Consider the following 24,257-nt stretch of genomic DNA (forward strand, 5'->3'; position numbering starts at 1 on the left):
CCTTGGGGGCCCGCAGATGCTATGATCACAGGTGGGGGGAGATGGGGGAGCCGGGTTTGGGTGCCCGGTGCATCCTCCAGCCCGGGCGGTGCTAGAGCTGCCCTGCCCCTGCTCGGGCCCCGGGGCGGGGCGGGGCGGGGGGAGGTGCCCGGCGCTGGCTGTGGGCGGCCCCGCACGGCTGCGGAGCGGGGCGTGTCCTCCCGGGGCGCAGGGCGGCGCGCGGCCGCTGGGGGGCAGGCGCGGGGCGGAGCGCGGGGGCGCTGCGGGCGGGAGGGAGCGGAGCAGGCCGCGGCGCGGGGCCCGCCATGCCGTCCGCCAACCAGCCCACGGTGCGCATCACCGAGCTCACCGACGAGAACGTCAAGTTCTTCATCGATCACACGGACCTGGCGTGAGCGCGGGGGGGCTCGGGGAATGGCGGGAGCGGAGCTGCAGGGAGTGGGGCACTCAGGGAGCGGGGGGGGCTGCGGGGAGTGGGGCACTCAGGGAATGGCAGGGGCCTGCAGGGGATGGGGAGGGCTGTGGGGAGCAGGGGGGCTGCAGGGAGTGAGGCACTCGGAATGGTTGGGAGGGCTGTGGGGCTGCGGGGAGTGGGGCACTCAGGGAATGGTAGGGGTTGGGAGGGCTGTGGGGAGCAGGGGGCTGCAGGAGTGGGGCACTGGAATGGTTGGGGGCTGCGGGGAGCGGAAGAGCTGCAGAGAGTCGGGGGCTGCAGGGTGTGGGACATTCAGGGAATGGTTGGGGGCTGCAGGAAGTTGGGGATGGCCGCAGGAGTGGGGCACTGGAATGGTTGGGAGGGCTGCGGGAGCGGCGGGGCTGCGGGAGTGGGGCACTCGGAGCGGGGGCTGCAGGGAGTGTGACACTCGGAATGGTTGCAGGGAGTGGGGGCTGTAGGCAATGGTTGAGGGGCCTGCAGAGCGTTGGGGGCTGCGGGGAGTTGGGCACTCAGGGAATGGTGGGAGGGCTGTGGGGAGCAGGAAGGCTGCAGGGAGTGGGGCACTCAGGGAATAGTTGCAGGGAGCGGGGGGGGGGGCTGTAGGGAATGGCTGAGGGGGCTGCAGAGGGTTGGGGGGCTGTGGGGAGTGGGGCACTCAGGGAATAGTTGCAGGGAGCGGGGGGGAGCTGTAGCCAATGGTTGAGGGGCCTGCAGAGGGTTGGGGGGGCTGCAGGGAGTGGGACACTCAGGGAATGGTGGGAGGGCTGCAGGAGGCTGGGGGGTGCTGTGCTGGATAGAGCCGCCAGGCTCGGGGGAGGGGGAGACACTCCTCCCTTGGGGAGGATCCTGATTCCCTTGCCCCACATCTGAGAGGGCCTGAGCCGCATCCCACACTCACTTTGCCCCCCCTCCATTCCTCCTGGGGAGAACAGGGCAAAGGGCTTCACTGCATCTCGAGGTTCCACCCACCCCTTCCCCTCTCAGAGCTTTTCCCTGCCCACCTTCCAGCCTTAGGTTCCTGCCCTCCCCTGGCTCTAAGATGCCTGAGGGGTGCCCAGCTAGGTGGGAGAACGAGACCCCCTAGTGCATGGTGCCCTCTCCCCTCGGTGCTGCCAGAAGGTAGGATGGTGCTGGGGCTGAGGCACAGACCTGTCTGCTGAGGCCCCGGGGGCAGGTGACCAGGCTGACGGACTGCTGGGGGCTGGGCAAAACAAGGAGACTGCCACCCACACGGGATGATCCAGGCACCACAATTCGCACTCTCCAGCTCCATAGATTGGGCCAGCTGCTCTGGTCTTGACCTTTATGTGCCTTGGCTGGGGGAAGACAAAGAAATGTCTCCCTGTAAACAAACCCTGTCTCCCCCCAACTATCTGTGCCCTGGCTCTAAAGGTTCATTCACAAGTCTGTTTCATCTTTACATTTTGATGTTTAGCCTGATCCTTGGCCAAGTATATTCAGGGATCTGTGCACTCCTCATTTTTGCCACAGAATTGTACTCCAGAATCTATTTTCCTTTTAAAAAATAACATTTCTAGTTTTTGTTTGTGAAGAATCCCTTAAAAACATGGAAGAAATGTGACCCAAGCCATCACTGCGGGAATCTGTAGACAGCCTGAAATCGTACCTCCGAGAGGTGTGAACTGCCCCATTTATTTCAGTGGAGCTGTTAACCTACAGTTCAGAATTTAGATGTCAGCATTGTCTGCCATTTCACTGCTGGTTGTTTTAGTAGGCCCAGATAATGTGCTTATCCCACGAACCCAGAAGACCTCCCATGCCTACCAGGATGCCAAAAGGGCCAGCTATCCCTACCTGGCTGCCAAAACCTCTAACCTCTCCCCTCCAGAGAAAGAAAAGTCTGTGATGCATTATCAGTACAAAAGTCTGTGGTATGGTGAAAACATAGGGAAAAGGTGAAATGAATGGCCCCCACACATAAGTAGGAGCTAGGATTCAGATTATATTTTCATATTTAATTTATTACTCTCCATTTTTAATTTAAATTAAACTGATCTTCAGCCTGCCACGCTAGAGTCCCACATAATCCAGGGACCTTGCTGCAGAATCTAGGTCCAGTGTTCTGCTGAGCACAAGGGGCCGTGAGTGCATTACTGTGTACACTTCAGTTTATGGCACTGTGACCTCTGTAAGAATTTCACCGATAATCATTAGCACGTCCTACTTTTCCACTAGGGCCTCTCTCCTCAGTAGGAATGGCCAGTCATATTAGCCTGGGGGTGGCTTGTTATGAGGAGACTGTAAAGAGTCTGATTGAGCCTCTTATTGTGAGTGGTCAGAACAGGGGTCGCAGATGAAGCTCTGGGCTCTCTTTATAGGCTGCCCGCTATTAACGAAGGGCAGTAGCACTAGGCGCAGGGTTGGGAAAGCGGCATAGAGCCCAATTGGGTTTACTCTTATCAATAAAGCTTTGCTGGTGGGCAAAGAAATCTAGCGGTGGATGAATGGAGAATGAAAAGGATCCAGGGAGCAGGTATCATTAGTCTTGGCAGGCTGCACTTTGGCCATGTCTATTTGGAACAAACCTTGTCTCTTAAGACACTCAGGCCTGATCTATGCGTGAAAGTTAAGTCGAGATAGCTCACGCCCCTTATCAATGTAGCTGTGCCAACCTAACTTTTAGTGTAGATGCGGCTGTGCCACCAAATGCATCGCCGTGCCTGCCATCGTTCAGAGCTGTGTCAGGACAGCCTCCGCAGTGTAAACGTACTCTCCCTCGGATACTATGATGGTGGATGTGGTATCAGGCTAGCGAGAAAGAGACACCCTGAATGTCCCCGTCCTCATACTGAGCTCTTCTTTGCGTATAGTTTGTGTTAGCTGAGATCAGGGTAACTCCTCATGTCTGTCTCTCTCACACGGGATTATGTGCATTTTGATGTTCATTACTTGTGTTTCTCAGTGTCTCAGTGCTGGTTTTCTCCTCTGTTACAGGGTAGCGAATTCCATCCGAAGAGTGTTTATAGCCGAAGTTCCCATAATAGGTATTTTCTTCTTTTGTTGTCTGTTCATGAAGAAGATCCCGTAGGGGAACATCTGCACAGCAGAGGGGATTCCTAGCTTGGGTGGTCAGACGTGTGCTAGGTCTGCTTGAGTGACCACACTAAAAATAGCAGCGGGGACACAGTGGCATAGGCCGTGGCTTGGGCTAGCCAGCTGAGTGCAGTCCTGGGCATCCCCTTGGGCAACTAGCCTGAGGGGTCACCTGTGCTGCTGTGACCCCACCCTGCGATTTTTAGCACAGTCGCCCAAGCACAGCCAGCACGTGTACTACCTGAGCTGGGAATCGTCCACCAAACTGCCATGTAGGCATATCCTTAGACTCAATCAGCTGCCATTGTCACTGTTCCTTCGGTTCCCAGCCACCCTCTCACCTGTGCCAGACGTCCCTGTGCCCTTTGTATTTGGGGAAAGGTACGCAAATGAATTGCTAATGTGCCTGAGCCTTTAACATTTAGTTAAGTTATTTTTATTAGGTTTTGCACATGGGACCTAATACCATCAAAACTTTTCAGCCTCTCTGAAACCATATATCATCATGGGGGTAGAGGTCCCATGAACTCAGTGTCTTTCTACCTCCAAGAGCTTTGATTACTTGTTTCTGTTCTGTTTGCAGCCATTGACTGGGTCCAGATAGATGCTAACTCCTCTGTGCTCCATGATGAGTTCATTGCACACAGATTGGGTGAGTAACCAACATCTTAAAGAAAGGAGGAAAATCATTCTGGTCCCTAAGTATGTCTAGAATGTATTGTAGGGAACAAGCCTAGAATCATAGGGCTGAAAGGGACCTCATGAGGTCATCTAGTCCAGCCCCTTGTGCAGAGGCAGGACCAAGTAAACCTAGATCACACGTGTTTGTGAGCCTGTTCTTAAAAACTTCCCTTGGTAACCTATTCCAGTCCTTAGAAAATCCTTTCTAACTAGCAGGATCGTTAATATTTAACTTAAATCTCCATGGCTGCAAACTGAGCCGATTACCTTTTATCCTACCCTGGGTAGTTACGGAGAACAGTTCATTGCCATCTTCTTAATAACCGTCCTTGACATATTTGTAGACTTATGTCCCGCACCCCGAGTCTTCCCTTGACTGTTTCAACCTTTCCTCACAGGTCAGGTTTTCTAAACCTTTTTTCATTGTTGTTGCTCTCCTCTGGACCCACTCCAATTTGTCCACAACTTTCTTGACGCGTAGAGCCCCAAACTGGACTCAGTACTCCAGCGGCGCCTCACCAGTGCTGAGCAGAATGGAGCAATTACCTCCCTGGTCTCGCATCCAGTGCTCTGTTAATACATCCCAGTGTGACATTCGCCTCTTTCCCCAGCAGCAGCACCACACTCTTGACTCATTCGCGATCACCTATAACCCCCAGATCCTTTTCAGCAGCACTGCTGCCTAGCCAGTCAGCCCCCACTTTGTATTTGATTTTTCCTCCTGAGTGCAGAGCACTACACTGGTCTGTGTTGAATTTCTCTTGTTGATTTCAGTCCAAATCTCAATTTATGAAGATCATTCTGAATTCTAGTCCTGTCTTCCAAAGTACTGGCAACAAGCAGATTTTATAAGTAGGCTCCAGCAAAGTCATTAATGAACATATTGACTAGTACTGGACCAGGACAGACCCCCCAAGGGGCTCCCCCACCCCCTTGATAGGTCCTCCCACTTCGACATTGAACCACTGATAACTATTCTCAGTACGGTCTTTCAACCAGTCATGCACCCACCTTACAGCAATTTCATCAACACCGTATTTTAACTCTGTTGGTCTTTTCTGTTCTCTAACTACTGACGGGACCTTTTGTGATGGTGAAATGCCGGGAGCTTTGTCCCTCTCTGGTGGTCTCACTGGAGGGGTGATCGGTCCCTTGGTATCACTTTGATGTATTTCATGGTGTTTTCTGCACTCCCCCTAACTAACCTCTCTCTCCAGGTCTGATCCCACTCACCAGCGATGACATTGTGGATAAGCTGCAGTACTCCAGGGTGAGTTCAGAGATACGCCAAGCTCTCTTTGAGAGGGCTGTGTGGGGAGAATGGCCCAATCTGACATGGGATGCTACACATTCTCACTGGCAGAGAACAGTGATCCTGACCTGTTTCTTACCCCCTCTCCCTAGGATTGTACATGTGATGAGTTCTGTCCAGAGTGTTCTGTGGAGTTTACCCTGGATGTCCGGTGCAATGAAGACCAGACTCGTCACGTGACATCCCGTGATCTCATCTCCAACAACCCCCGGGTTATACCGGTCAGTATAAGATCAACTCAGTCAGTAAGGTCTCTTCCCTACCCTTTCTCTAAGCAGACAGAGTAAGGCTCCTGTCTGATAGATATGACGTCCTTACATTTTAGGTATCCTAGCTCAAGCTCGTACAAGGCTTTAATGTATTCTGTCTGTCTTCCCCTCCACGTTCCAAGTGCGCACTCTCAGATCATCCATTGCCAAGTTCTTCCTAGACAGCCTCAGTGTTACATCACCTAGACCTGTGTTCTAAATCATGATGGCTGGGGGGCTCTTTGGAAGGGCTCTCAGAACCTTCAAAGGCCTGGCAGAAATTCTGCTGCCTGCAAGTTTGCTTGTTGGCCCTCAGCAGCGCTAGGTAGCAGCGGTATCTCAGGTGAGACACCAGAGCCGTGTGGCTCTTGGCAGGCCTCTGAGAAGGATGTTGAGAGCCCCAGGAGATTGGATTCAATGGGATTTGGTGGGGCGAGTCTTTAAAAGACAACCCAATCAGGGATCCCTAACCAAGGGGAGCAGTCTGAAGGCTGCCCCTCGTTTTCACAAAGTGGAGCAGATCACAGATGTTTTCCTTTTTGAAAAATACTGTGTCAAATCTTCCTCTGAGCAGCCAGGCCACTTGGATTATGATGGAGCACTGCATGCTGGGATCTGTTGTCTGCAGGCTAAGCCTCCATATCAAAGATAGAGCAACTCTGTGCAGTGTCGTGGAACCACAGTGGTCACACTTGGCCTACAGACTGCACCACTCGGCCATCCTGTAATATGGGAGCGCTGGAAAGATGTATAGGCTGGCTCTTCCTCGCTATACAATCACCAGCCTAAGCGTGTCGGGCTGGAAGGGACCAAGAGAAGTCATCTAATTAACCCTCTTGCGCTGAGGCAGGGCCAAGTAAACCTAGACCAACCCTGACAGGTTTTGTCCAACCTGTTCTGAAAATCCTCTGATGGTGGGAATGTCACAGCCTCCTTTGGAAGCCAATTCAAGAGTTTCAACGATCCTTATAGTTAGAGAGTTTTTCCTAATATCTAACCTAGATCTCCCTTGCTGCAGATGAAGCCCATTATTTCTTGTCCCACCTTCAGTAATTCACTACAGGCTAAGTCTGTTTGCAAGGACTGGCCTCTTACTTTAGTGGGTGATCCGGGGTTTGAAGTTGGGAGAAGGAGTTGGTCCCCCAGTGAGCTCATCTGTGGCTCGTTCTATGCAGGTGACATCCCGGAGCAGAGACAATGACCCCAATGACTATGTGGAGCAGGATGGTAAGTGAGTCACTGTGTAGAAGAGCTGCAGAGAGAAACCGATTTTCCTCTTTGACCCATACCCCAAAGTACTAGTCCGTTAACCCTGGGGCAGTTGCAGATGTGGCACTGACAGGCAAAGCTGGCAGTGTGGAAATGCCAGTGTGCACAGGATTAACTTTTTGTTCCAGTAAACAGATGTGAACTCTGCATTTACGGCTACTTTGGAGTTAGAGTGTTTGTTTAGGAGGTAAAGAAGATCCTCTCTCTCTCATGGTTATAACTGGGTATTAGAGCAAAGATGCCAAAACAGCTTCTCCCCATCTGCTGTGGTCTAAAGGCCAAATCATGCCCTCAGCCATATGTACCGCTCCCATTTTTCCATCGGTGGGAGTTGCATGGCTGATATCCAGGCACAAATAAGACCTTCTAAGATTGTAAATGAGCTCCGCTTTCTAAGGAGATTTCCCTATGCACGAATAGTTCCCCACTCACTCATCACTCAAATGCAAGCATGCTACCATGTGAGGATTTCTCCTTTGCAGCCACTCTCCCACCCCGTTTGACTCAGTGTTTGTGCTTCTCAGATATCCTCATTGTCAAGTTACGGAAAGGCCAGGAGCTGCGATTACGAGCGTATGCCAAGAAGGGATTTGGCAAGGAGCATGCCAAGTGGAACCCTACGGCAGGAGTAGCCTTTGAGTACGATCCAGACAATGCGTTGAGGCACACAGTCTACCCCAAGCCGGAGGAATGGTATGTTCTGGTTTGAGAATAGCATTGGTTGAGTGGCACGTGTGATCACAACCAAGAGAAAATATTCTGTATTCAGTACAAGAGACAACATTAATGCAACACTGTGGCTGAGAAATTAAAACCACAAGTCATGAGATTACTTAAAGTTAGGATTCCCATAGCATCTGTATTGTTCCTCCAATAAAGGTGGTCATCTGGGTGGTTAATGCTACTTTAAGCTTGAGATAGTCCCGTAGTATTAGGCCTGGGTGATCCTTAGTTTGACAGTTTAGTGTCTCCCCTTCTAAATATTCTTAGTCAAACACGTGTTCACTACAAACTTGATTTCATTTCCTTTCACATCATGTCCAATGGCTGGTCAAGTTCCAGCCCCAGAGGTAATTTGTAAGAATTTGGTAAGCGACTGACAATAGGGGTTTGGAATGAAAATGCCAGCTCGCCCGTAGGCAGAGCGACTCCTGTGCAATGCTAAAATAGTGTGTATTTGAGTGTATTTGAATAGAACAGTGGTTCTCAGTTATTTTTGTGGAGCTGCCCATGGTGTGAATTGGCCAGTGAGCACCCCCCACATCCCCACACACACCTCTCCTAGTCCTGACACCATGTGCTGACAGTTGCTGCTGTCTCTCCATTTTTCTGTTCCTTTTATCTTAGTACTCCACGCGCCCCCATATTCTTTGCAGACATTTTCCCCTGTTCCTCTTCCTCACACCCTCCTACACACACCCCCACTAGAAGGCTCCCTGCTGCTGCAGGTGAGGAGTGACCATTGGTGCCATCCAAGGCTCAGCTGAGTGCCAGGGGAACAGAGAAGAGGCACTTGGGCTGGCAGGCTGCTGCTTGCAGCCCTGTGCTTGTGAGCTGCCCCCACAGATGCGCAGGGAAGATTGGGTGGCTTTTAATGAGACATCTTGCAAACATGGCAGCTTGTTTGCAGTCTGAGTGTCGGAGGCAGGAAGTGAAGCTGGGTCCTTTCCCCATCCTCTTAGATCCTCTCCTGTGCCCAGCCCTGAACTAGCCTGGCACCCCCTTCTCCAACGGCAGGCCTGTTCTTCAGGTTGGGGAACACAGTTAAGAAAGTATAGCAGTAGTTCTCAACCAGGGGTACGTATGCTCCTGGGGGTAGTCAGTGATCTTCCAGGGTGTGCATCAACTCATCTAGATATTTGCCTAGTTCTACAACAGGCTACATAAAAAGCATTAGCGAAGTCGGCATAAACTAAAATTTCATACAGACAGTGGATTGTTTATACTGCTCTGTATACTGCCCACTGAAATGTAAGTACAGTATTTATATTCCAATTGATTTTACAATTATGGTAAAAATAACAGTGAGCAATTTTTCAGTAATAGCGTGGCTGTGACACTTGTATTGTTATGTCTGATTTTGTGAGCAAGTAGTTTTGAAGTGAGGTTAAACTTGGGGGTACGTAAGACAAATCAGACTCCTGAAAGGGGGTACAGTCGGCTGGAAAGGTTGAGAGCCACTGAAGTACAGCATCCATGTAAAGTCGTGCTGGCTAATGTCTGTTGGCAGACTGTATCGTGCTTTGGCCATTGGACTCTTCCATCTCTGTAATCTTAAATACACTAACGCCATCCTCCTGCCCCAGTTCATTCAACTGCTGAATGTTGGCCATGGGACCAAACTGCTGCCCGAAGTGGGAAGGAGCCGGTGGGGAGGTGGGTTTCAGCACTAACCTTAATTGCTGTGTTTGATCCTAGGCCAAAGAGCGAATACTCCGAAATTGACGAGGATGAGGCCCAAGCTCCCTATGACCCCAATGGAAAGCCAGAGCGGTAAGGAGCTGGCTGTCTGCCACAGCGCACGGGGAAGGAGGAGGGCATTTCCAAACGCCACCCAGAAGCGCCTCAGCCCGTTGTCTGGGCCTTTCTGGTGGGGTTCAGTGACTTTGCAGAACAATTTGCCAGCCTCAGGAGCAGGTGTTTCCTGGGGAGTAGGTTGGGGCCCATTGATGGAATAGTGAAATGGCAGCCAGGACTGGCTGACTTCTCCCTCCAAGACAGCCTGCCCTATCAGGGAATGGGAATCCACTCAGTGGGGCAGTGCAGGACTCAGTGAGCCTCTCCTCTCAGATCAGAGTGCTGCTTCCACGCCGCAGCGGGGTGGGACCACGGTGCTTTGGGGCTCATGACAAACCAGCAGAGCTCTGTTGAGGGCTCTCATCTCCTGGGGAGGAGGAGTCTCAACTGCAGTAATCCCCTTCAGACCACAAGCCTGTCCCAGGTAACAAAGTCAACACAATCGTCCTGCCCCAGGCCTACCTTCCCACAGAGAGGCTCCAGGGTGTGGTTGTATCCTGGCCCTCAGCTGGGCTGTCCTTCAGGAGCTGCCTCTTTCCCAGCCTCCTCTGAGCTGAGCAGGCTCTCTCCTTTTAACTGCCCCTCCACGCCTGACTGCTCCTGCAGGTGAAGCAGGGCAGGGCACATTAAGCCCACAGAAGCTCATTAACCCTTCCCCAGACAGGGCGGGGTGTGTATAACCCATCACAGTGTAAATGAGGCTTCTCTGGAGGCATCGGGAAGGACTAGAATGAATATGGAGACCCTGGTGTCATCAAAAGCTTGCTGGGGAGTTGGGCGAGTGGTACGGAGATGTCGCATTCATGTTCAAATTGAGACATTTGTTCACCTTCCACTGGCTTCTCTGCCCTGGCACTTGAGTACAGTGCTGCATCTTTGTCTGCGATGAATGTGTTTGAAGCTGGGCAGGTGAGCTGAGATTCTGGGACATACTGGTATCCCCATTTCCAGTGCTGAAACGATTGCTAGTGAGTTGTATTGCGGTAGTGGCAAAGCTGCCACCAGCCCAGTCAGATCCAAGCCCATTGTGCTCGGCGCTGCATAGCATTTGTGAGCAGATACAGACATTCGGAGCGAAAGCTCTCTGAGCGACATGCAGTAGCCTGTGACCTTACAAGCCGTCGTTTTGGATCTACGGCTGCTGTTGCAAAGGTGGGTGGAAAGGAAGGGCTAGCCAGACTCCCAGGAGCTGAGAATGAGCTCTCCCTGCAGTGAAGTACAATAGGGTGGAAACACACTGCAGAGAGAAATCTCCAGTTCTTTGCCTTCCTGTCTAAGAATCTTAATCTCCTCAATACCCTCAGGTTTTATTACAACGTGGAGTCCTGCGGCTCCCTGCGGCCGGAGACCATCGTTCTCTCGGCACTGTCCGGGCTGAAGAAGAAATTGAGCGACCTCCAGACCCAGCTAAGTCACGAGATCCAGAGTGATGTCCTGACTATAAACTGAGCCCTGCCCCTTTCCTGCAGAATCTCCCGTGTGACCAAGTCACACTGATGTGCCGCACTGTTCACGGAGCCACCTGATTTTTTCCTGGGGCAGGGCTAATCGTAGTCAAGTGAACATGGAGCCCTGTTCCTTGTGTGCTGAACCTTCAGGCCTTTCTGGCACTCAGCTGGTGGGGATGTGATGTGTATTGAGATGGCTTCCCACCAGTCACCCTTTAGAGCATGGAAGCTGCTCTGCAGGAGCAGGGGCGAGATTTCCAGCATAGTGCAGGGATGTTCCTGGTGAGCCCCAGGTGTGGTATATTATTGTAATGGGGAGTGGGGGGGTGAATCTCTGTAAATGACCCTAGCTCTTGCCTGTTTTCACTGGACTCTGGCCGTCCATGGTTTGGGATTTGGAAGCATGTATCTCAGCTCAGTTGCACAGCCATGTTCTGTTTGTTACCGTGCTGAATAAAGCCTTTTTCCTACATCCAGCTGTCCCTGAAAGCGTGTCTGAGGCTGTGGGAGGAGAGGGCCCAGCCATCAGTTCTCTCCACCAGACATTCATGGAATGAGGTCTGCTTTGGAGGGTTGGCTGCTCCTGACATCATCTGCTATAGAAACCAGCCCCCAGCCCTGGCACTTGTAAATAACGTGGCATCTGGGGCTAGGGTGAGTCTGTCTGAAGCCGGGCTCGGGGGCTGAGCTGCTGCAGAAGTCAGTGCTCCAAGAGAGACCCTGTGTGCCAAGGAGGCTTAGCAGGATTTAGACTCCTTGGGGGTGTGCTGTATGGGAGCAGTATGTACCCTGTATGGGGAACGGGGTAGCTGGGTGCCTGTCACTGATAACCCCTCTGATTCAGCGTCAGACCTGTACAACGCCGGGAGATCAACACCTATCAAACCGTCATCGCAGGTGCCATGGCTGAAATTCCCCCAGACACAGTCACCCAGCAGGACGTTAAAGATGAGAGTCTAAAGAAATGCCATTGGCTCCCTGGGGGCAGGCTGAGGCGAGACAGTGAGCTGTGTTTAATTATTCCAGTCAGGGAGGAGGGGCATTCCCAGCGCAGCATCCAGGCTCGATGGAGATGGAAACAGGCAGAGAGCCACTTGCTCTGGTCACACCACAAATGTGTGGTGCAGGGGTCTTGGCTGGGTAACACTGCCTCCATGTCCAGGCCTGCCCTGATGCTTTGCTGTGGCATGCCCTAGATGACCAAACCATGGTGGGGGATAGACTCATAGACTTTAAGGTCAGAAGGGACCATTATGATCATCTAGTCTGACCTCCTGCACAATGCAGGCCACAGAATCTCACCCACCCACTCCTGTATCAAACCTGTGTCTGAGCCAAGGAAGCCCTCAAATCATGGTTTAAAGGATTTCAAGGTGCAGAGAATCTTCCAGCAAGTGCCCCGTGCCCCACCTAGTAGCTCCTTGCGCTGTGAAAAGAAGAGGCAGCATGTTTTCCGGGTGGGGTTGGGGGAAGCTCTGGACCCAGCCTGTAGGGTTCAGAGCCTAGAATGTGCCTGAAACTCCATCTGTTGCCTTAACCACCCAGGGATTCTGCCCCTTTCCTTGCTTGCAAACAGAACAGTCTGGCAGGTGCCCAGGCCAGGCTAAGCCCTTGTCTGATGAAGTGAGCTCCTAATGGGTTTAGGAATGCAAGTACTGACCCCTTTCAGTGAGGCCTGTGCTCTGGTACTTCTGAAAATTTGAAAATTACCCCCTTAGCCTCTGTTCTGAAGAGCCGGGAGAGAACATAATGAGCTGCAGAACAGCTGGGAGCAGCAGTCACCCTGTTTGGGTCAGTCTGGGGAGGGGTTTAGGATCGTTTGAATCACTACAGTGGACAGAGGATTACATAGCTCCTCTTTCTGTAACCGTTACGTGCAGATCACTCAAGCTGGAAAAGAATGTCCCCCTCCCCCCACACTCTCTGGTTTAAGACTTCATTGACGCACACGGGAAATCACCTGTGTAATGACCCTTTACACACTGCAGCCTTGGATCTAATTCAGTCTTGGAGCATTTCAGATGTTAGGAAGCCTTCCCTGGTAATCAGTACCTTTGGCTGCTACATGGCGCTGCCGGCTGCGCGGCAGCAGCAGCTCTGCCGGCAGCGCTTGCAGTAGTCAGCCAAGTCAGCCCCAGCGCTGCTGGAAAAAGCCTCCAGCCGCATCTCCCAGCCCCAGTGGGGGAGGGGTGGACAGTGGTGGGCCCCAGCGCTGGGGCGCTGGGCACTACACTACACAGCGGCGCTAGCGCGCAATTTTGCAGCGCTGCAGAGGGTGTTTTTTCACACCCTGCTGCAGCGCTGCAAATTTGCAAGTGTAGCCATAGCCTTTGTCTTCACTGCACCATTATTCTTATGTATCCCTCCTTGCACCCTGTCCTGTGTGTGGAGTTAGTAGACAAACACGAAGGGTGAGTAAAGTTTGTTTATTGATTGAGCAGTTCCTTTAAAAAACACAACATTTTTGGCAATAACTGCTATGTCCTCGCTTGCCTGGCTTAATGCATCTGTGCATCAAATTCCTGAGGCAGCCTAGTTTCTGCTAGTTCCTGCTCGAGCTTTCCTGTCCCAGCATTTAGCAGCGCCACACCTCGGGGCAGGGCCTGTCGTTGGGGGATAGCCCAGCACTTCGGCTCTAGTCTTACAAACACTTTTCAAAGTTGACAGTGTCTCTCTGCAGCGATGTGTTAAAGGCACAGGGCCAGAGACTCAGCTGGTGCATTAGAACCACAGCTGAGGACTTGGTCTGCTCCTGGAGCCTGAACAAAAGCATTTTATCCTAGTGCCTAAAACGAGCGACTAGCCAGGGAACCCAGCGAGGCGTTTAGACTGGGAAATGATAGCAGGTTACACCTCATCCAGGAGGACATACAGCCATTAAGCTCATCTGGTCCACTCTACCACAGAGTACGTGGCCTAGACTTGAACCGGGGTGGTTCCTGTCACTCCAGCCACGTGTCGTGGGGAAAGGGCACTGAATTTAGTGGGGCTTGCAACAGGGCAGTTTGGACAGTTGCTGGTCTCGTGTGCCAGGACTTTGCCAGCAGATCTGTCTGAAAGGTCGTCGTCGTCTTACTCATCATCTACACACACAACCAGAAAACAAGAATATTTACAGGTGATAGTCCACAGGGTCTCCCCATCCCCAAGAGACAGTACCTCACGCTTTAAAAACAAACCAACCCACCCCAGCGTTGGTACTGCAATAAAAAGATAGCCCTTCTGAAAGGTATTCAATAAATAGCAGAACTAGAAAATCAATTGCTTTGATTTGATTTCAGCATATTAAAACCAACTTCCACATGCCCAGGGGTTCACTAATTATTCTCAGGAAGTGACCCACTGGCACCATGGGGGGAGGGAGGAGCTACAAAGACGATTGAAATGGGCCTTGGGCTGCCCACCAGCCCTCTGCCAGCATTGGCTCCTTGAGGCTGCCGGGTATCTAGTGGAAATGAAACCTGGGTCCTCCCCCATCAGCTAGAAGCACAAGGTCCCTTACAGGGAGGAGGTCATGTGACCAACTGATTGTCTCTGGCTAGCCTCTGTCCATGGGATTTCAGCACTGCTGCAGGTGAGAGCACCCCAGAGGAAACGGGGGCCACTGGCCGACCCGGGGAGGTAAAAGAAAGGGAACTTCTCAACACGGACGCATCCCAACAAGGCTGGCTCTGCCAAACAGGTAGCTTGGGCAGGTTGCTACCGTTGCTTAGAGGCAATGCAGTATTTAGTGGCTGTGTATGAAGGGTGGGAGGGGTGTAGCCCTGTAGAGACCCCATCCCTTGTGACTAAACTGCCAGGCTTTGGCTATCTGGAGAGAAGGGCTTGGTTTGGAAAGGAAATCCACGCTGCAGCCGCTGAGCTGCTAGAATCTGAACTGAGGACACGCAGCTAATGGAGCGAAACCCCGCTCAGCCGGTCCCCAGCCCACTGAACGCTGCCCTCTGGAAGCTGGGGGAGTTTGTGCAGAAGTCACAGTTCGGAAAGAAAACCAGTTTCTCCTGAGATGTCAAAGTTCCCCCATGTGTGTTCTGGTATCTTCGAGAAGTGCAAAATGAGCGTAGACTTGCGAGTCCCCAGTACTCCCTCTCCAAGGGAGAGCGCTACTGGATTCAGGAGGGAGCATCCATTCGCAGCCTGGGCAACCTATGGGACTCTCCAGGGCACCTCTGGCCTTAAAGGAACAGGCCGGATTTGCAGCAGCCTCTCCAAAATGTTCACTTCAGTTGCCCCGCTTCGAGTAACACTTCATTGCTCCCACTGGCTGCCAACAACACCCGCAACCCATGGGCCACTTGAGAAAACTCTGTCCTTCCGCTCTGAGCCTTGCTGAGGGGATCCTGGGGGATTTCCCTTCCCAGCAGAGGCGGTGGGGCATCTGCTCTGACTGGGGCTGGGTTTCCCGCACGATGCCACCCTAAGGAAAAAAGAAAGATCCACCCACCCAAGAATTAAAAATCTCTGGTGTCTCATCTTCCCAGTGTCTCTTCGGTGGCTAAGAAACTTGCATTCGTGTGAGAAGGAAAGTCTCTTAATACAGAATATGTATAAGCAATAGATAGTTAAAATCATGTAACAACACAGAGCTAGACCTCCTCTTCCCTATCGTTAGCGCCTCATGCTCGGTCTGCTAGAACGGCATGGCCAGGGCTAGAGTTCCAGCCCACCTGGGGCCATCTCCAGCCTTCTTCCCAGCGCCAAGGACCCAGTCTCACACACTCTCCCTGCAGGCTGAGCTCTGATAACTTCTCCAAAGAGAGGGGAGGGTTCCCAGAACTTCAGCACCCTCAGGAAAGGAGGGGAGGGGGGCACTGGAAAACAAATGTCTCCTGCACGTAACACCCTCTTTCTCCAGCCTGGCCTGGCCCGGGGGGGTCTCTCCACTCAGCACACGGTCACTGAGAAGCAGACTTGGGCTCTTTGCTGTCGCTCTTGCCGCTTTTTGCAGGCTTTGGCTTCAGTAAGATGAACCTATTCAGGAGGTCTGTGTCCGAGCTGGCCTGGGCCCCCGAGTACACTTCACCTACGGACAAAGCAGAATTTTGTACTGTTTCGTGGTCCTCACAGTATTGCAAGGAACCTCAGTCGTGTCCTTCAGTGCCTCCTGCTGGGGGAGGCTAGGACTGGAATATTATGGAGCTCCTGCAGTAATCTCTACACCGCCTCCTGCTGGAAGGGGCTGGGACTGGAGTAGCAGGAAGGTCCTGCACAGCAGCCCACTGGGAGAATCTGGGCTTTGAGTGACTGCCAGTGCTCTGACCGCATTCCCCCTACAGTGGCTTCAGGGACGAGAAGCTGGGATGGGAAGCACAGAAAGCTTCACCAGCCCTGTACAGAGCCTATGGAGCAGCAAACCAGCCCCTTCAGTAGAGGCGGTTAGAGAAGCTCTGGGCCGGAACAATCCCACAGGAGGAATGACGGAGACACTCACCGGCGTAGCTGGAGGACTCGGCGATGTTCTGCGATCCGGTGATGTGGTGCCAATAGGCGCTCCGGGGCAGCATGGTGGTGGGCGTGCAGGGATAGGAGTAGTGTTCTGTGCCCTTGTTCAGCAGCTGGAGCAGAGAGACAGAAGGTGGTGGGGACTATTTTAAACATCAGCCTAGAAAATCCAGTTGCTTTCAGCTCCACCGAGTTAAATACAATTATTGTCTGGCCAAGGTGGCATGAGCTGTCGGGCCTGAGAACCCTCTGACAGCAGCCACCGGAGTCAGCGATTCTGAACTCTGGCATGTGGTGGGGCGTCGTCTTTCGTAATCCCAAGTGTGTTGGGTGACTGGGATCAGGAGAGATCAATTTCTCCATGTGTCACCTTTATAACTTGGGCTCAGAAACCTTGGGCAAAACAATGGAGCCACCTGAAGCCCCCTGGATTCCTCAGCGTGGAAGGCGACATGGCCGGGACTTGGAACGGGAGCTGCAGAACTCCCAGATTCTCCTGGGAACAAGTGGCATTGCAGAGAAAGGGCCATATCCTCCATGTTGCTCCATGGGGCAGGCCCGGAAGCACTGGAGAGCTATAATATGGCGCAGCGGGAGCACAAAGGGGACGGCACATGGCTAGACAGTCACGCGGCATCCCTTGGGAAAGGTGCCTTATCTTCACAAGGAGTGCGGTGAGACCAGTGACCTTCCCGTTACAGACCTGGACAACAAAACTAAGCCATGGGAACGTGAAGAGTCTGCAGCTGGCCTAATTAGAGCTTCCGTTGTTTGCGCTGTAATGGATAACGAGGTTCAAAGGAGGTTACCGCGAGGAATGGACTGTATTCACACAGGACTGGGCAGCGAGAGAACGGAAAATGCAGAGCAAGGCTCCCTGCAGGCAAGGGTTAATTCTGTAGGGCCCATCACATACTTTGCTTCAGGAAAGCAGCTAAACCTGGTCAGCCAATCAGCTCCCTCATTTTGGCTACACTTTCATAACCGCCGCCTGTTTTTATGAATGGAGATGTCCCCTCACGTGAGGAAAAAGCCCATGGACTGTACCAATCTCATGGTGGGGAGATGGACTGTTTTTCTTACTGAAAAATGAAATGTAAACCAACGTGCAAGTGCTTTTAAACCTGTTCACAGGGCTTCCTTTTCCTTTCTAGGCTTTTCCGCGGGGCTTGTCACTTTGGTATCTGCCATAGCTGCTCGGGTCTGGTGCCAGGAAGTGGTTTTGCTCCCTGGCTGGGTTTTCCCTGCGGTTTGTGGAACTGTGCTGGGCATTAGCCAGGCAGCTCCCGAGAATTCTCTATAGTTCAGAGCAGAGGAGACAGGGAAGTGGCCCTGGAAATACGGTTAAGCCCTACGCAGAGGTCAGGCATTTCAACGTGCACATCGGGAAAAGAAAACGCCAAGCCCCACTGTGACCCCCATCCATCGCAGCACACGAGTAAAAATGTTAAGCATTTGGGTTAGTCCCGGGGACTTCCTGCTTCAGTGCTTTGCTGGGCCAGGGCCTATAACATTAACTCATCCCCATGTATTTGTGATCTCTAGGTGCACTGATCATGTGTAGTGATCCACATCAGTGGTTTTCCAAGTCCCGTCGGCGGTGTTGCCCGGCTGAGGCAGGCTAGTCCCTATCTGTTCTGACACCGCGCTGTGCCCCGGAAGCAGCAGCAGCAGGTCCGGCTCCTTGGGGGGAGGAGGGGAACCATGGGGCTTTGCGCGTTGCCAAGGCCGGTGCAACCATTTTCCTAGGGCACTAGGATTTGGGGGGCGCCATTTTCTTCGGCAGTGACCGCGGTGGCCGGATCTTCAGCCGCCTCGGTCACCACCGGCATTTAGGCGGATGGAGCTGGGGCAGGGGAGCGCAGGGAGGGCCGGCTGCAAGTGTGTGTGGCGGGCGGGGGGGGGGGGCACACAGGGGAACTCCCTGCCCCAGCTCATCCCTGCCCCGCCTCCTCCCTGAGCACGCCGTGGCTGCTTCACTTCTCCCGCCTCCCAGGCTTGCAGTGCCTAAGCTGATTGGCGCCGCAAGCTTGGGAGGCGGGAGAAGGGAAGCGGCCATGGCGTGCTCGGGGAGGAGGTGGGCAGGGGTGAGCTGGGGGGGGGCGCCGCCACGGGGGGGGTCCTCAGGGCAGAGGGGGAGGGCGCAAGGTGGAAGTTTCGCCTAGGGCACAAACATCTTTGCACCGGCCCTGCGTGTTGCCCCCACTCTGAGCACCGGCAAGAACCGCGCGCCTCCGCCTAGGAGCCAGATCTGCTGTTGGCCGCTTCCGGGGCGCAGCGCGGTCCGTGGTACCAGGACAGGCAGGCTGCCTGCCTTAGCACCCCCACTGCGCCGCTGACCAGGAGCTGCCCGAGATAAGCCCACATCCCAACCCCAATCCCCAGCCCTGAGCCCCTTCCTGCACCCAAGCCCCTCATCCCTGGCCCCACCCCAGAGCCTGCACCACCAGCCCAGAGCCTCTCCCACACCCCAACCATCTGCCCCAACCCTGAGCCCCCCCAAACTCAGAGCCCCCTCCTGCACCCCAAAGCCCTGACCCTCCCCTGCACCCCAACTCCTTACCCCAGCCCAGAGCCCCCTCCCACACCCTGAACCCTTCATTCCCAGCCCCACCCTACAGCCCTCACCCTCGCACCGCAACCCTCTGCCCCAGGCCTGAGCCCCTCCCACACCCCAAACCCCTCAGCCCCAGCTCCATTGGGTCACAGGCATCAACAATTTCCTTCAACTGGGTCGCCAGAAAAACAAGTTTGAAACCCACTGCTCTACATAGCACGTACAAGGTAAGGTAGTGTTACAGGGGGACCCTCACCCTTTTTATTGTCCAAGCCTTGTGCACTGAATTTGTAGCTAGTCACATATATAACCCTATGATTGATTAACTAATGTATGGCTGCTAGATTAGATTTGAAGTTACAGGTTTAAGGGGTAAAGAATAGGTAGGACCACACCACAGGGGGATAGGACTGGTGAGTGTGGATTAGGTATATAAGTGAGATAATGTGCTGCAGGCTTTAGGTCTGTAAGAGAGGTGACTTGGCCTGAAACAGGCTCACATGACTAGCTGAGCCAGGGAGAACGCTGTAAAGTGGAAGATGACAGTACAAGATGTTCTGGAAAACATGCCGCAGTGTACCAGGTACTACAGCAAGAAGCCGGAGAGTAACATTTCGGGGAATGCTGTACAGTAATAACCTCAGGTTGCTATGGTAACTCACTGACAGAGACGTTAATGAGAAGAAGGGGAACTAAGTGGGTAGCCTATGAGAAATGGAACACCCTAAAATTCGTGGGGCGTGGAAAATAAGGGAAAGGGGGTGAAACTCATGCACATGCATGAGCGTAGTGGGCATACAAGAAACTCAGGATAAAAGGTGTTGCCTAATCAAAGTGGGCAGAGAAGCACATCCGGAAACACCGAACGGGATGGCCACCTGTCTGTTCATCTCCCCCATCTCGGTGTTTCCATGGGGAAGGGAGTATGAAATCGTTAATGCTGGCTAGCTTCTGGGTTCTCTCCCCTCTGGATGTGTTTCAGTGTTTGTGAAACATCTGCTTTGTACATCTGCTTAATAAAACTCTTGATGACTTGTCAGCGTATTACTTGGGGGTCACCCTTCCTCGTGTGTGCCGAGCGTCTCCAATCCTCATGATCTTCCCAAGGGTGAGTCTCACCCAGCTAATTCTGACACGGTCGTCATTCGGGAGCTCGAACCCTTGGCAAAGGTCACTGTGGGCTCAGATACCACTGGTGATACCAAACCATCTGTGTCATAAAGGCTACAAATCTGTGTATTTCCCCTGGACAACGGCTCTGCTAACATGACTCCCCATCCTGTGCCCTGATTTCCTACTGTGCTTGGAGCTGGTTCACTAAGGGGTCCCGGCCCCAGGTACTCACCCTGACGTTCTTCTCCATCTCCAGCAGGACCCTCTTGTGCTGTTCTGCGATAGCCAGGGTGGCGCTGTGCACCCGCTGGTAAATCTGCTCTCCCTCCTGGGTCTGGAAGGTGTAGAGCCCTTCCCCTGCGTCACACATCCTGCTGAACAAGAGGACATCAATGTACAGTGTCACCCAGAGTGTGGTGTTCTCCCACGGCGCTCAGATACGCTGTGCATGCTGCGCCCAGGCACACACTGACACACCACAGCCACACTTACTGCCATTCACATGCTCCCCCTACACACACACTATTCCTACACCTCACACATGTGCCTGCTATGCATACATGCCCCCAGCTTGCACACTGTGTGCATTCACATAGAGACATTGGATCCACACTCACATGCCTCCATGTACACACACACACACACACACAAACATTACTTAGGCTCTTGCAGCATTATCGCTGAACGACACTACGCCAGAAGCAACCCGACCAGGGTTTGTTTAACAAAACGACGTGGATACATCTTGGCAAGGGATCATTTTGTATGCACTAGCCTTTGGCCTATGGGAGGAGCATAGGGACAAAAGAACCAGTTTTCTACAGCATCTGAAAAAAATGTTGCGTGGGACAGCACGCTCTCTCAGCCACCAACAGATATCCCTCCGCCTCCTACACCAACAGGAGAAAGAGAACAAACGGGCTCCCTGTTTCCAGTGATAAAACTATACTCCAGTAATTCAACAGGGAATTTAAGTCCTTCCCCACCTTTACAAATAAATAAATAAATCGCCAAACAGATTTCAGTTCAAGTTTGGTAAAAATACACGAAAATTGGAAGTGGTAGAAATTACTTTAAAATGTTGACAATTTTTGCAGGATTTTTTTTTTCCTTTTGCTGTTTTTTACTGGCTCTAAAATAATCTACTAAGATGCTCAGTTGTCTGAGTGTTTTGATGGCACCCGTCACCTGGGAATAGCAGTGCTCGTAATTATTTATTGACTCCCCATAATAACCCATCTGCTTTGACGGGTGAGGTTGCTTTTGGCGAGTTTCACATTGGACAAAAGTTACCAGGTGGTGCTGAAAGTCGGACCCTGGTATTAACTCCCCTCTGACCCAGAACATGGCGCCGGGAGCGGATCAAGGAGGGGTACGAGAGGCACATCAAAGCCAAGTTGAGATCACTCATTTCCCCCCATTACTCAATCAAGTTTAGCCCTCAAGGTGGGCAGCTTGAGTCCAGCAGACGCAGGCTTCAAATGCAGCTTCCCCATCCTAAGCCAGGCTCTTGGGCCAGACTGGATATGGATTCGGCATGTCCGGCTGGAAACACGGTGGGTCTGATTTCCAGAGGGGCTCAGCCTTCCAGCTCTTGTTCAGCTGGGGATGTAGGTGCCTAGCACTAGCGGAAGCCAGGCCTACATTTCCAGCGGTGGCTAGTGATTTGGGGTTCCCAGTTTGAGACACCTTAAAGGGGCCTGCTTTTCAGAGATGGGAGGATCAGCACTTCCTGAAACTCAGGTCCCCCTATGGCAGTGGTCCCCGAACTTTTTACCTCACGCCCCCTCTTACCCCTGTCCACGTCCGTCCCTCCCACAGCGGGGAGCAGCACCCCAGTCACAGGGCTGGGGCCAGGAGCAGATCTGGGTGGCACTCCCTCCCCGCCCCCCGAACATTCCTCTGCACCCCCCTAGGAGGGCGCACCCCACAGTTTGGGGAACTCTGCTCTATGGCGTCTCAAGTTAGCCCTCCCCATAGTCACAGCCCCTTAGTGAGAGTCTCGTTCCCCAGGTACCTCTGATCTCTAAAACCCAGAGAAATCCTGATCTGGTGATCACCTTTTTAACCTATAACACTGAAGCCAATTTTGCCAAGTGGCCCACAAAACTCCATTCAGCCATAGGCCCCTGACACGATACCACAGCTGACAGGCATCGGTTTAAGTCTCCGAATAAATAATCCGTTCCCTCTCAATTGTAAGGAATCGGGATCCACCCATGCTAGGGGACTAAGCGAGGTGCCCTGGAATAGCACGGTCTTATTCACAGAGCGGATGGGATGTTCCCCAAAGAATCACTGCCAGATTCTGCTGCCAAAGAAATAAGCAGCTTTTTTCTTGCAGGCGCCAGTTCAAAGGCTCCAGGGCACGGCAGACTGGAGAGGATGAGGGTTTTTCTCTCTCTATAAAAGCCTAGTGTGGTGAGTCAGCAGATGGGAAGGTCTAGTATGAAAGGAAAGCTCATGTTTCTTTCCTCTCTAGCAGGTAATTATCTGGAGTCCCTAATATAGTCAGGCCTGGCTGATCCAAGTTACTTTGCAAACGAAGTTGGCACAAACCTTCAAAGGGGGGGAACGTGGGTGGTCAGGCAACTGCACTTAGACATCTAGAGACGCTGGTTCAAATCCTGCGACAAGTTGTAATTGACAAGCGTTCTTGTCACTAATCCCTACTGCAAAAACCACCACGGCAGGATTCCTTCTCCTTTCCATTCCGGAGAGGCCCCGGGCTGGAACCGAGGTGCATTGGCAGAGCAGTGAGGGAATCCTAGCCTGGTTCCTGTCTCTCACCCTCCCTCACTTCCACAAGCACAATTATTACTGGTATTCACCCAGCGTGTCTATAGATGTCTCAAGCGGCTCAGGATCCTGGCCTGCCAGAGCTCGCCCCTCATCTGCAATCGGACCGCACTGCCCTGGCACAGCCGCAGCACTGTAGCTCCCTGCCCGGTGCTCCCAGCAGGCCGGGCAGAGCTGCTGTGCAGAGCATGCAGAAGGAGAGAGGAGCGTCCTACCGGCCGGCCTCGAAGGTGAACCTGGTGGCATCGCGTCCGTAGCGGCGCAGTGAGCACAGGGGCCAGGAGATGAGCTTCACCCGGGGGTTGTGCATGTCCCAGAGGTAGATATTTTCGTGGGTGATCTGCAGTTTACACTCCCCGTACACGTCCAGGTTCGGGCAGGGCAGCAGGAACACGTTGAACCGATCTGCGGGGGGAGACAGGCAGCTGAAACCAAGGAAGGCACCATCCCTACTCCCCCACCCTCTCAAGAGAGGCAAGTCCAGGCCCCCCCATCCCATCCCCAAGGGGGGACGAGCCCAGGCCCTCTATCCCAGTGTGGACCCTCCACGCGCAACCCCCACTGCCACGGTGGGACAGACCCCAGGCCCCCTCCCAATGCCCCATCATACTCCTAAAGGAGGGGGGAGCCCAGCCCCCTCTCTCAGGGCGTTCCCCGTCCCAGCTGCCTTCTGTTCCCCAGGGCAGCCTGCCAGGCGCCGCCAGCGCTCTCACCTGTCTGCTCACACTGCACCCCGGGAGCCAGGAGGTCGGGCTCCCCCAGGCTGATGTCGTTGAGACGTGCTCCTAGACACTCAATGGACAGGGTCTTGTACCACTCCTCGGCCTCCAGCTCTGCAGGGAGCCAAGAGCTGCCCGTCAGCCCCTGCCCCCACAGCATCCCTCGGCTCCCCCAGCACAAGCCAGCTGGGGAACGCCCCGTTACACAGGATCCCCCTCCCCGAAGACAGGCCCTGCACTATGGTCACACCTTGCAGCGTGCGTCCTGCTGGCTGGAACAGAAATGCACCGTGGGGACGTCCCAGCTTGTAAGGCCAATGTGATCACCCAGTCCGGCCTGCATAACCAGGACACCTGGACTCCCCTGAATGAATTCCTGGTTGATCTAGGGCATCTGTTAGAAAACCAGCCAATCCTGATTTAAAAATGGCCAGTGCTGGAGAATCCACCACGAGCCCTGGTGAGTTGTTAAAACATGGCACTTTAAGCCTGAATTTGTCTAGCGTTAACTTCCACCCATTGGGTCTTGTTATACCTGTGTCTGCTAGATCAACGGGCCACCTATTACCCAATCTGTTCACCCTGGAGCACCCCCAAGCCAACCCAGGGCTCAGCCTGCACCTCCAGAGCCCCATGCTCGACAGACTGAGCTGGCCAGGCTT

At 53.2% G+C, this 24,257-nt stretch overlaps 2 protein-coding genes across 5 annotated transcripts in view; one reads left to right on the top strand and one right to left on the bottom strand.

Annotated features, from left to right (window-relative positions):
• The first annotated feature begins 238 nt into the window (after nt 1–238).
• Nucleotides 239–11,439, top strand: POLR2C (RNA polymerase II subunit C). Its single transcript, XM_039503053.1, has 9 exons — nt 239–391; nt 3,392–3,441; nt 4,074–4,142; nt 5,389–5,441; nt 5,576–5,704; nt 6,907–6,958; nt 7,525–7,693; nt 9,419–9,493; nt 10,822–11,439. The coding sequence occupies exons 1-9, from the start codon at nt 306–308 to the stop codon at nt 10,964–10,966; spliced, it is 828 nt and encodes a 275-aa protein (XP_039358987.1). The 5' UTR covers nt 239–305; the 3' UTR covers nt 10,967–11,439.
• Nucleotides 11,440–13,372: 1,933 nt separating this feature from the next.
• The window catches only part of DOK4 (docking protein 4), a 44,414-nt gene continuing 33,529 nt past the window's right edge, over nt 13,373–24,257 (bottom strand). Inside the window, exons 5-10 of one of the 4 annotated variants that reach the window (XR_005588769.1) lie at nt 23,590–23,709; nt 23,092–23,281; nt 20,310–20,451; nt 16,397–16,520; nt 15,410–15,988; nt 13,373–14,048 (exon numbers count right to left, since the gene is read on the bottom strand). Coding sequence is in view for 3 of the 4 variants with exons in the window: in XM_039503044.1 (XP_039358978.1) it covers nt 15,861–15,988; nt 16,397–16,520; nt 20,310–20,451; nt 23,092–23,281; nt 23,590–23,709 (704 nt within the window). In the remaining variant the exon portion in view is untranslated. Of the gene's footprint in view, nt 15,989–16,396; nt 16,521–20,309; nt 20,452–23,091; nt 23,282–23,589; nt 23,710–24,257 lie in introns of all 4 variants that reach the window. The other 3 variants (XM_039503046.1, XM_039503045.1, XM_039503044.1) reach the window with 3 other exon arrangements.

This window comes from Mauremys reevesii, linkage group 16 (assembly GCF_016161935.1).
Source record: "Mauremys reevesii isolate NIE-2019 linkage group 16, ASM1616193v1, whole genome shotgun sequence".
Lineage (NCBI taxonomy): Eukaryota > Metazoa > Chordata > Testudines > Geoemydidae > Mauremys > Mauremys reevesii.

Bases quoted from the DNA above. Each gene is read 5' to 3' on its own strand.
- POLR2C (XM_039503053.1), top strand. From the start codon at position 306: ATGCCGTCCGCCAACCAGCCCACGGTGCGCATCACCGAGCTCACCGAC. The intron at 392-3,391 runs GTGAGCGCGGGG...CCTCTGTTACAG, and splicing joins ATCGATCACACGGACCTGGC to GGTAGCGAATTCCATCCGAA. The intron at 9,494-10,821 runs GTAAGGAGCTGG...CAATACCCTCAG, and splicing joins CCCAATGGAAAGCCAGAGCG to GTTTTATTACAACGTGGAGT.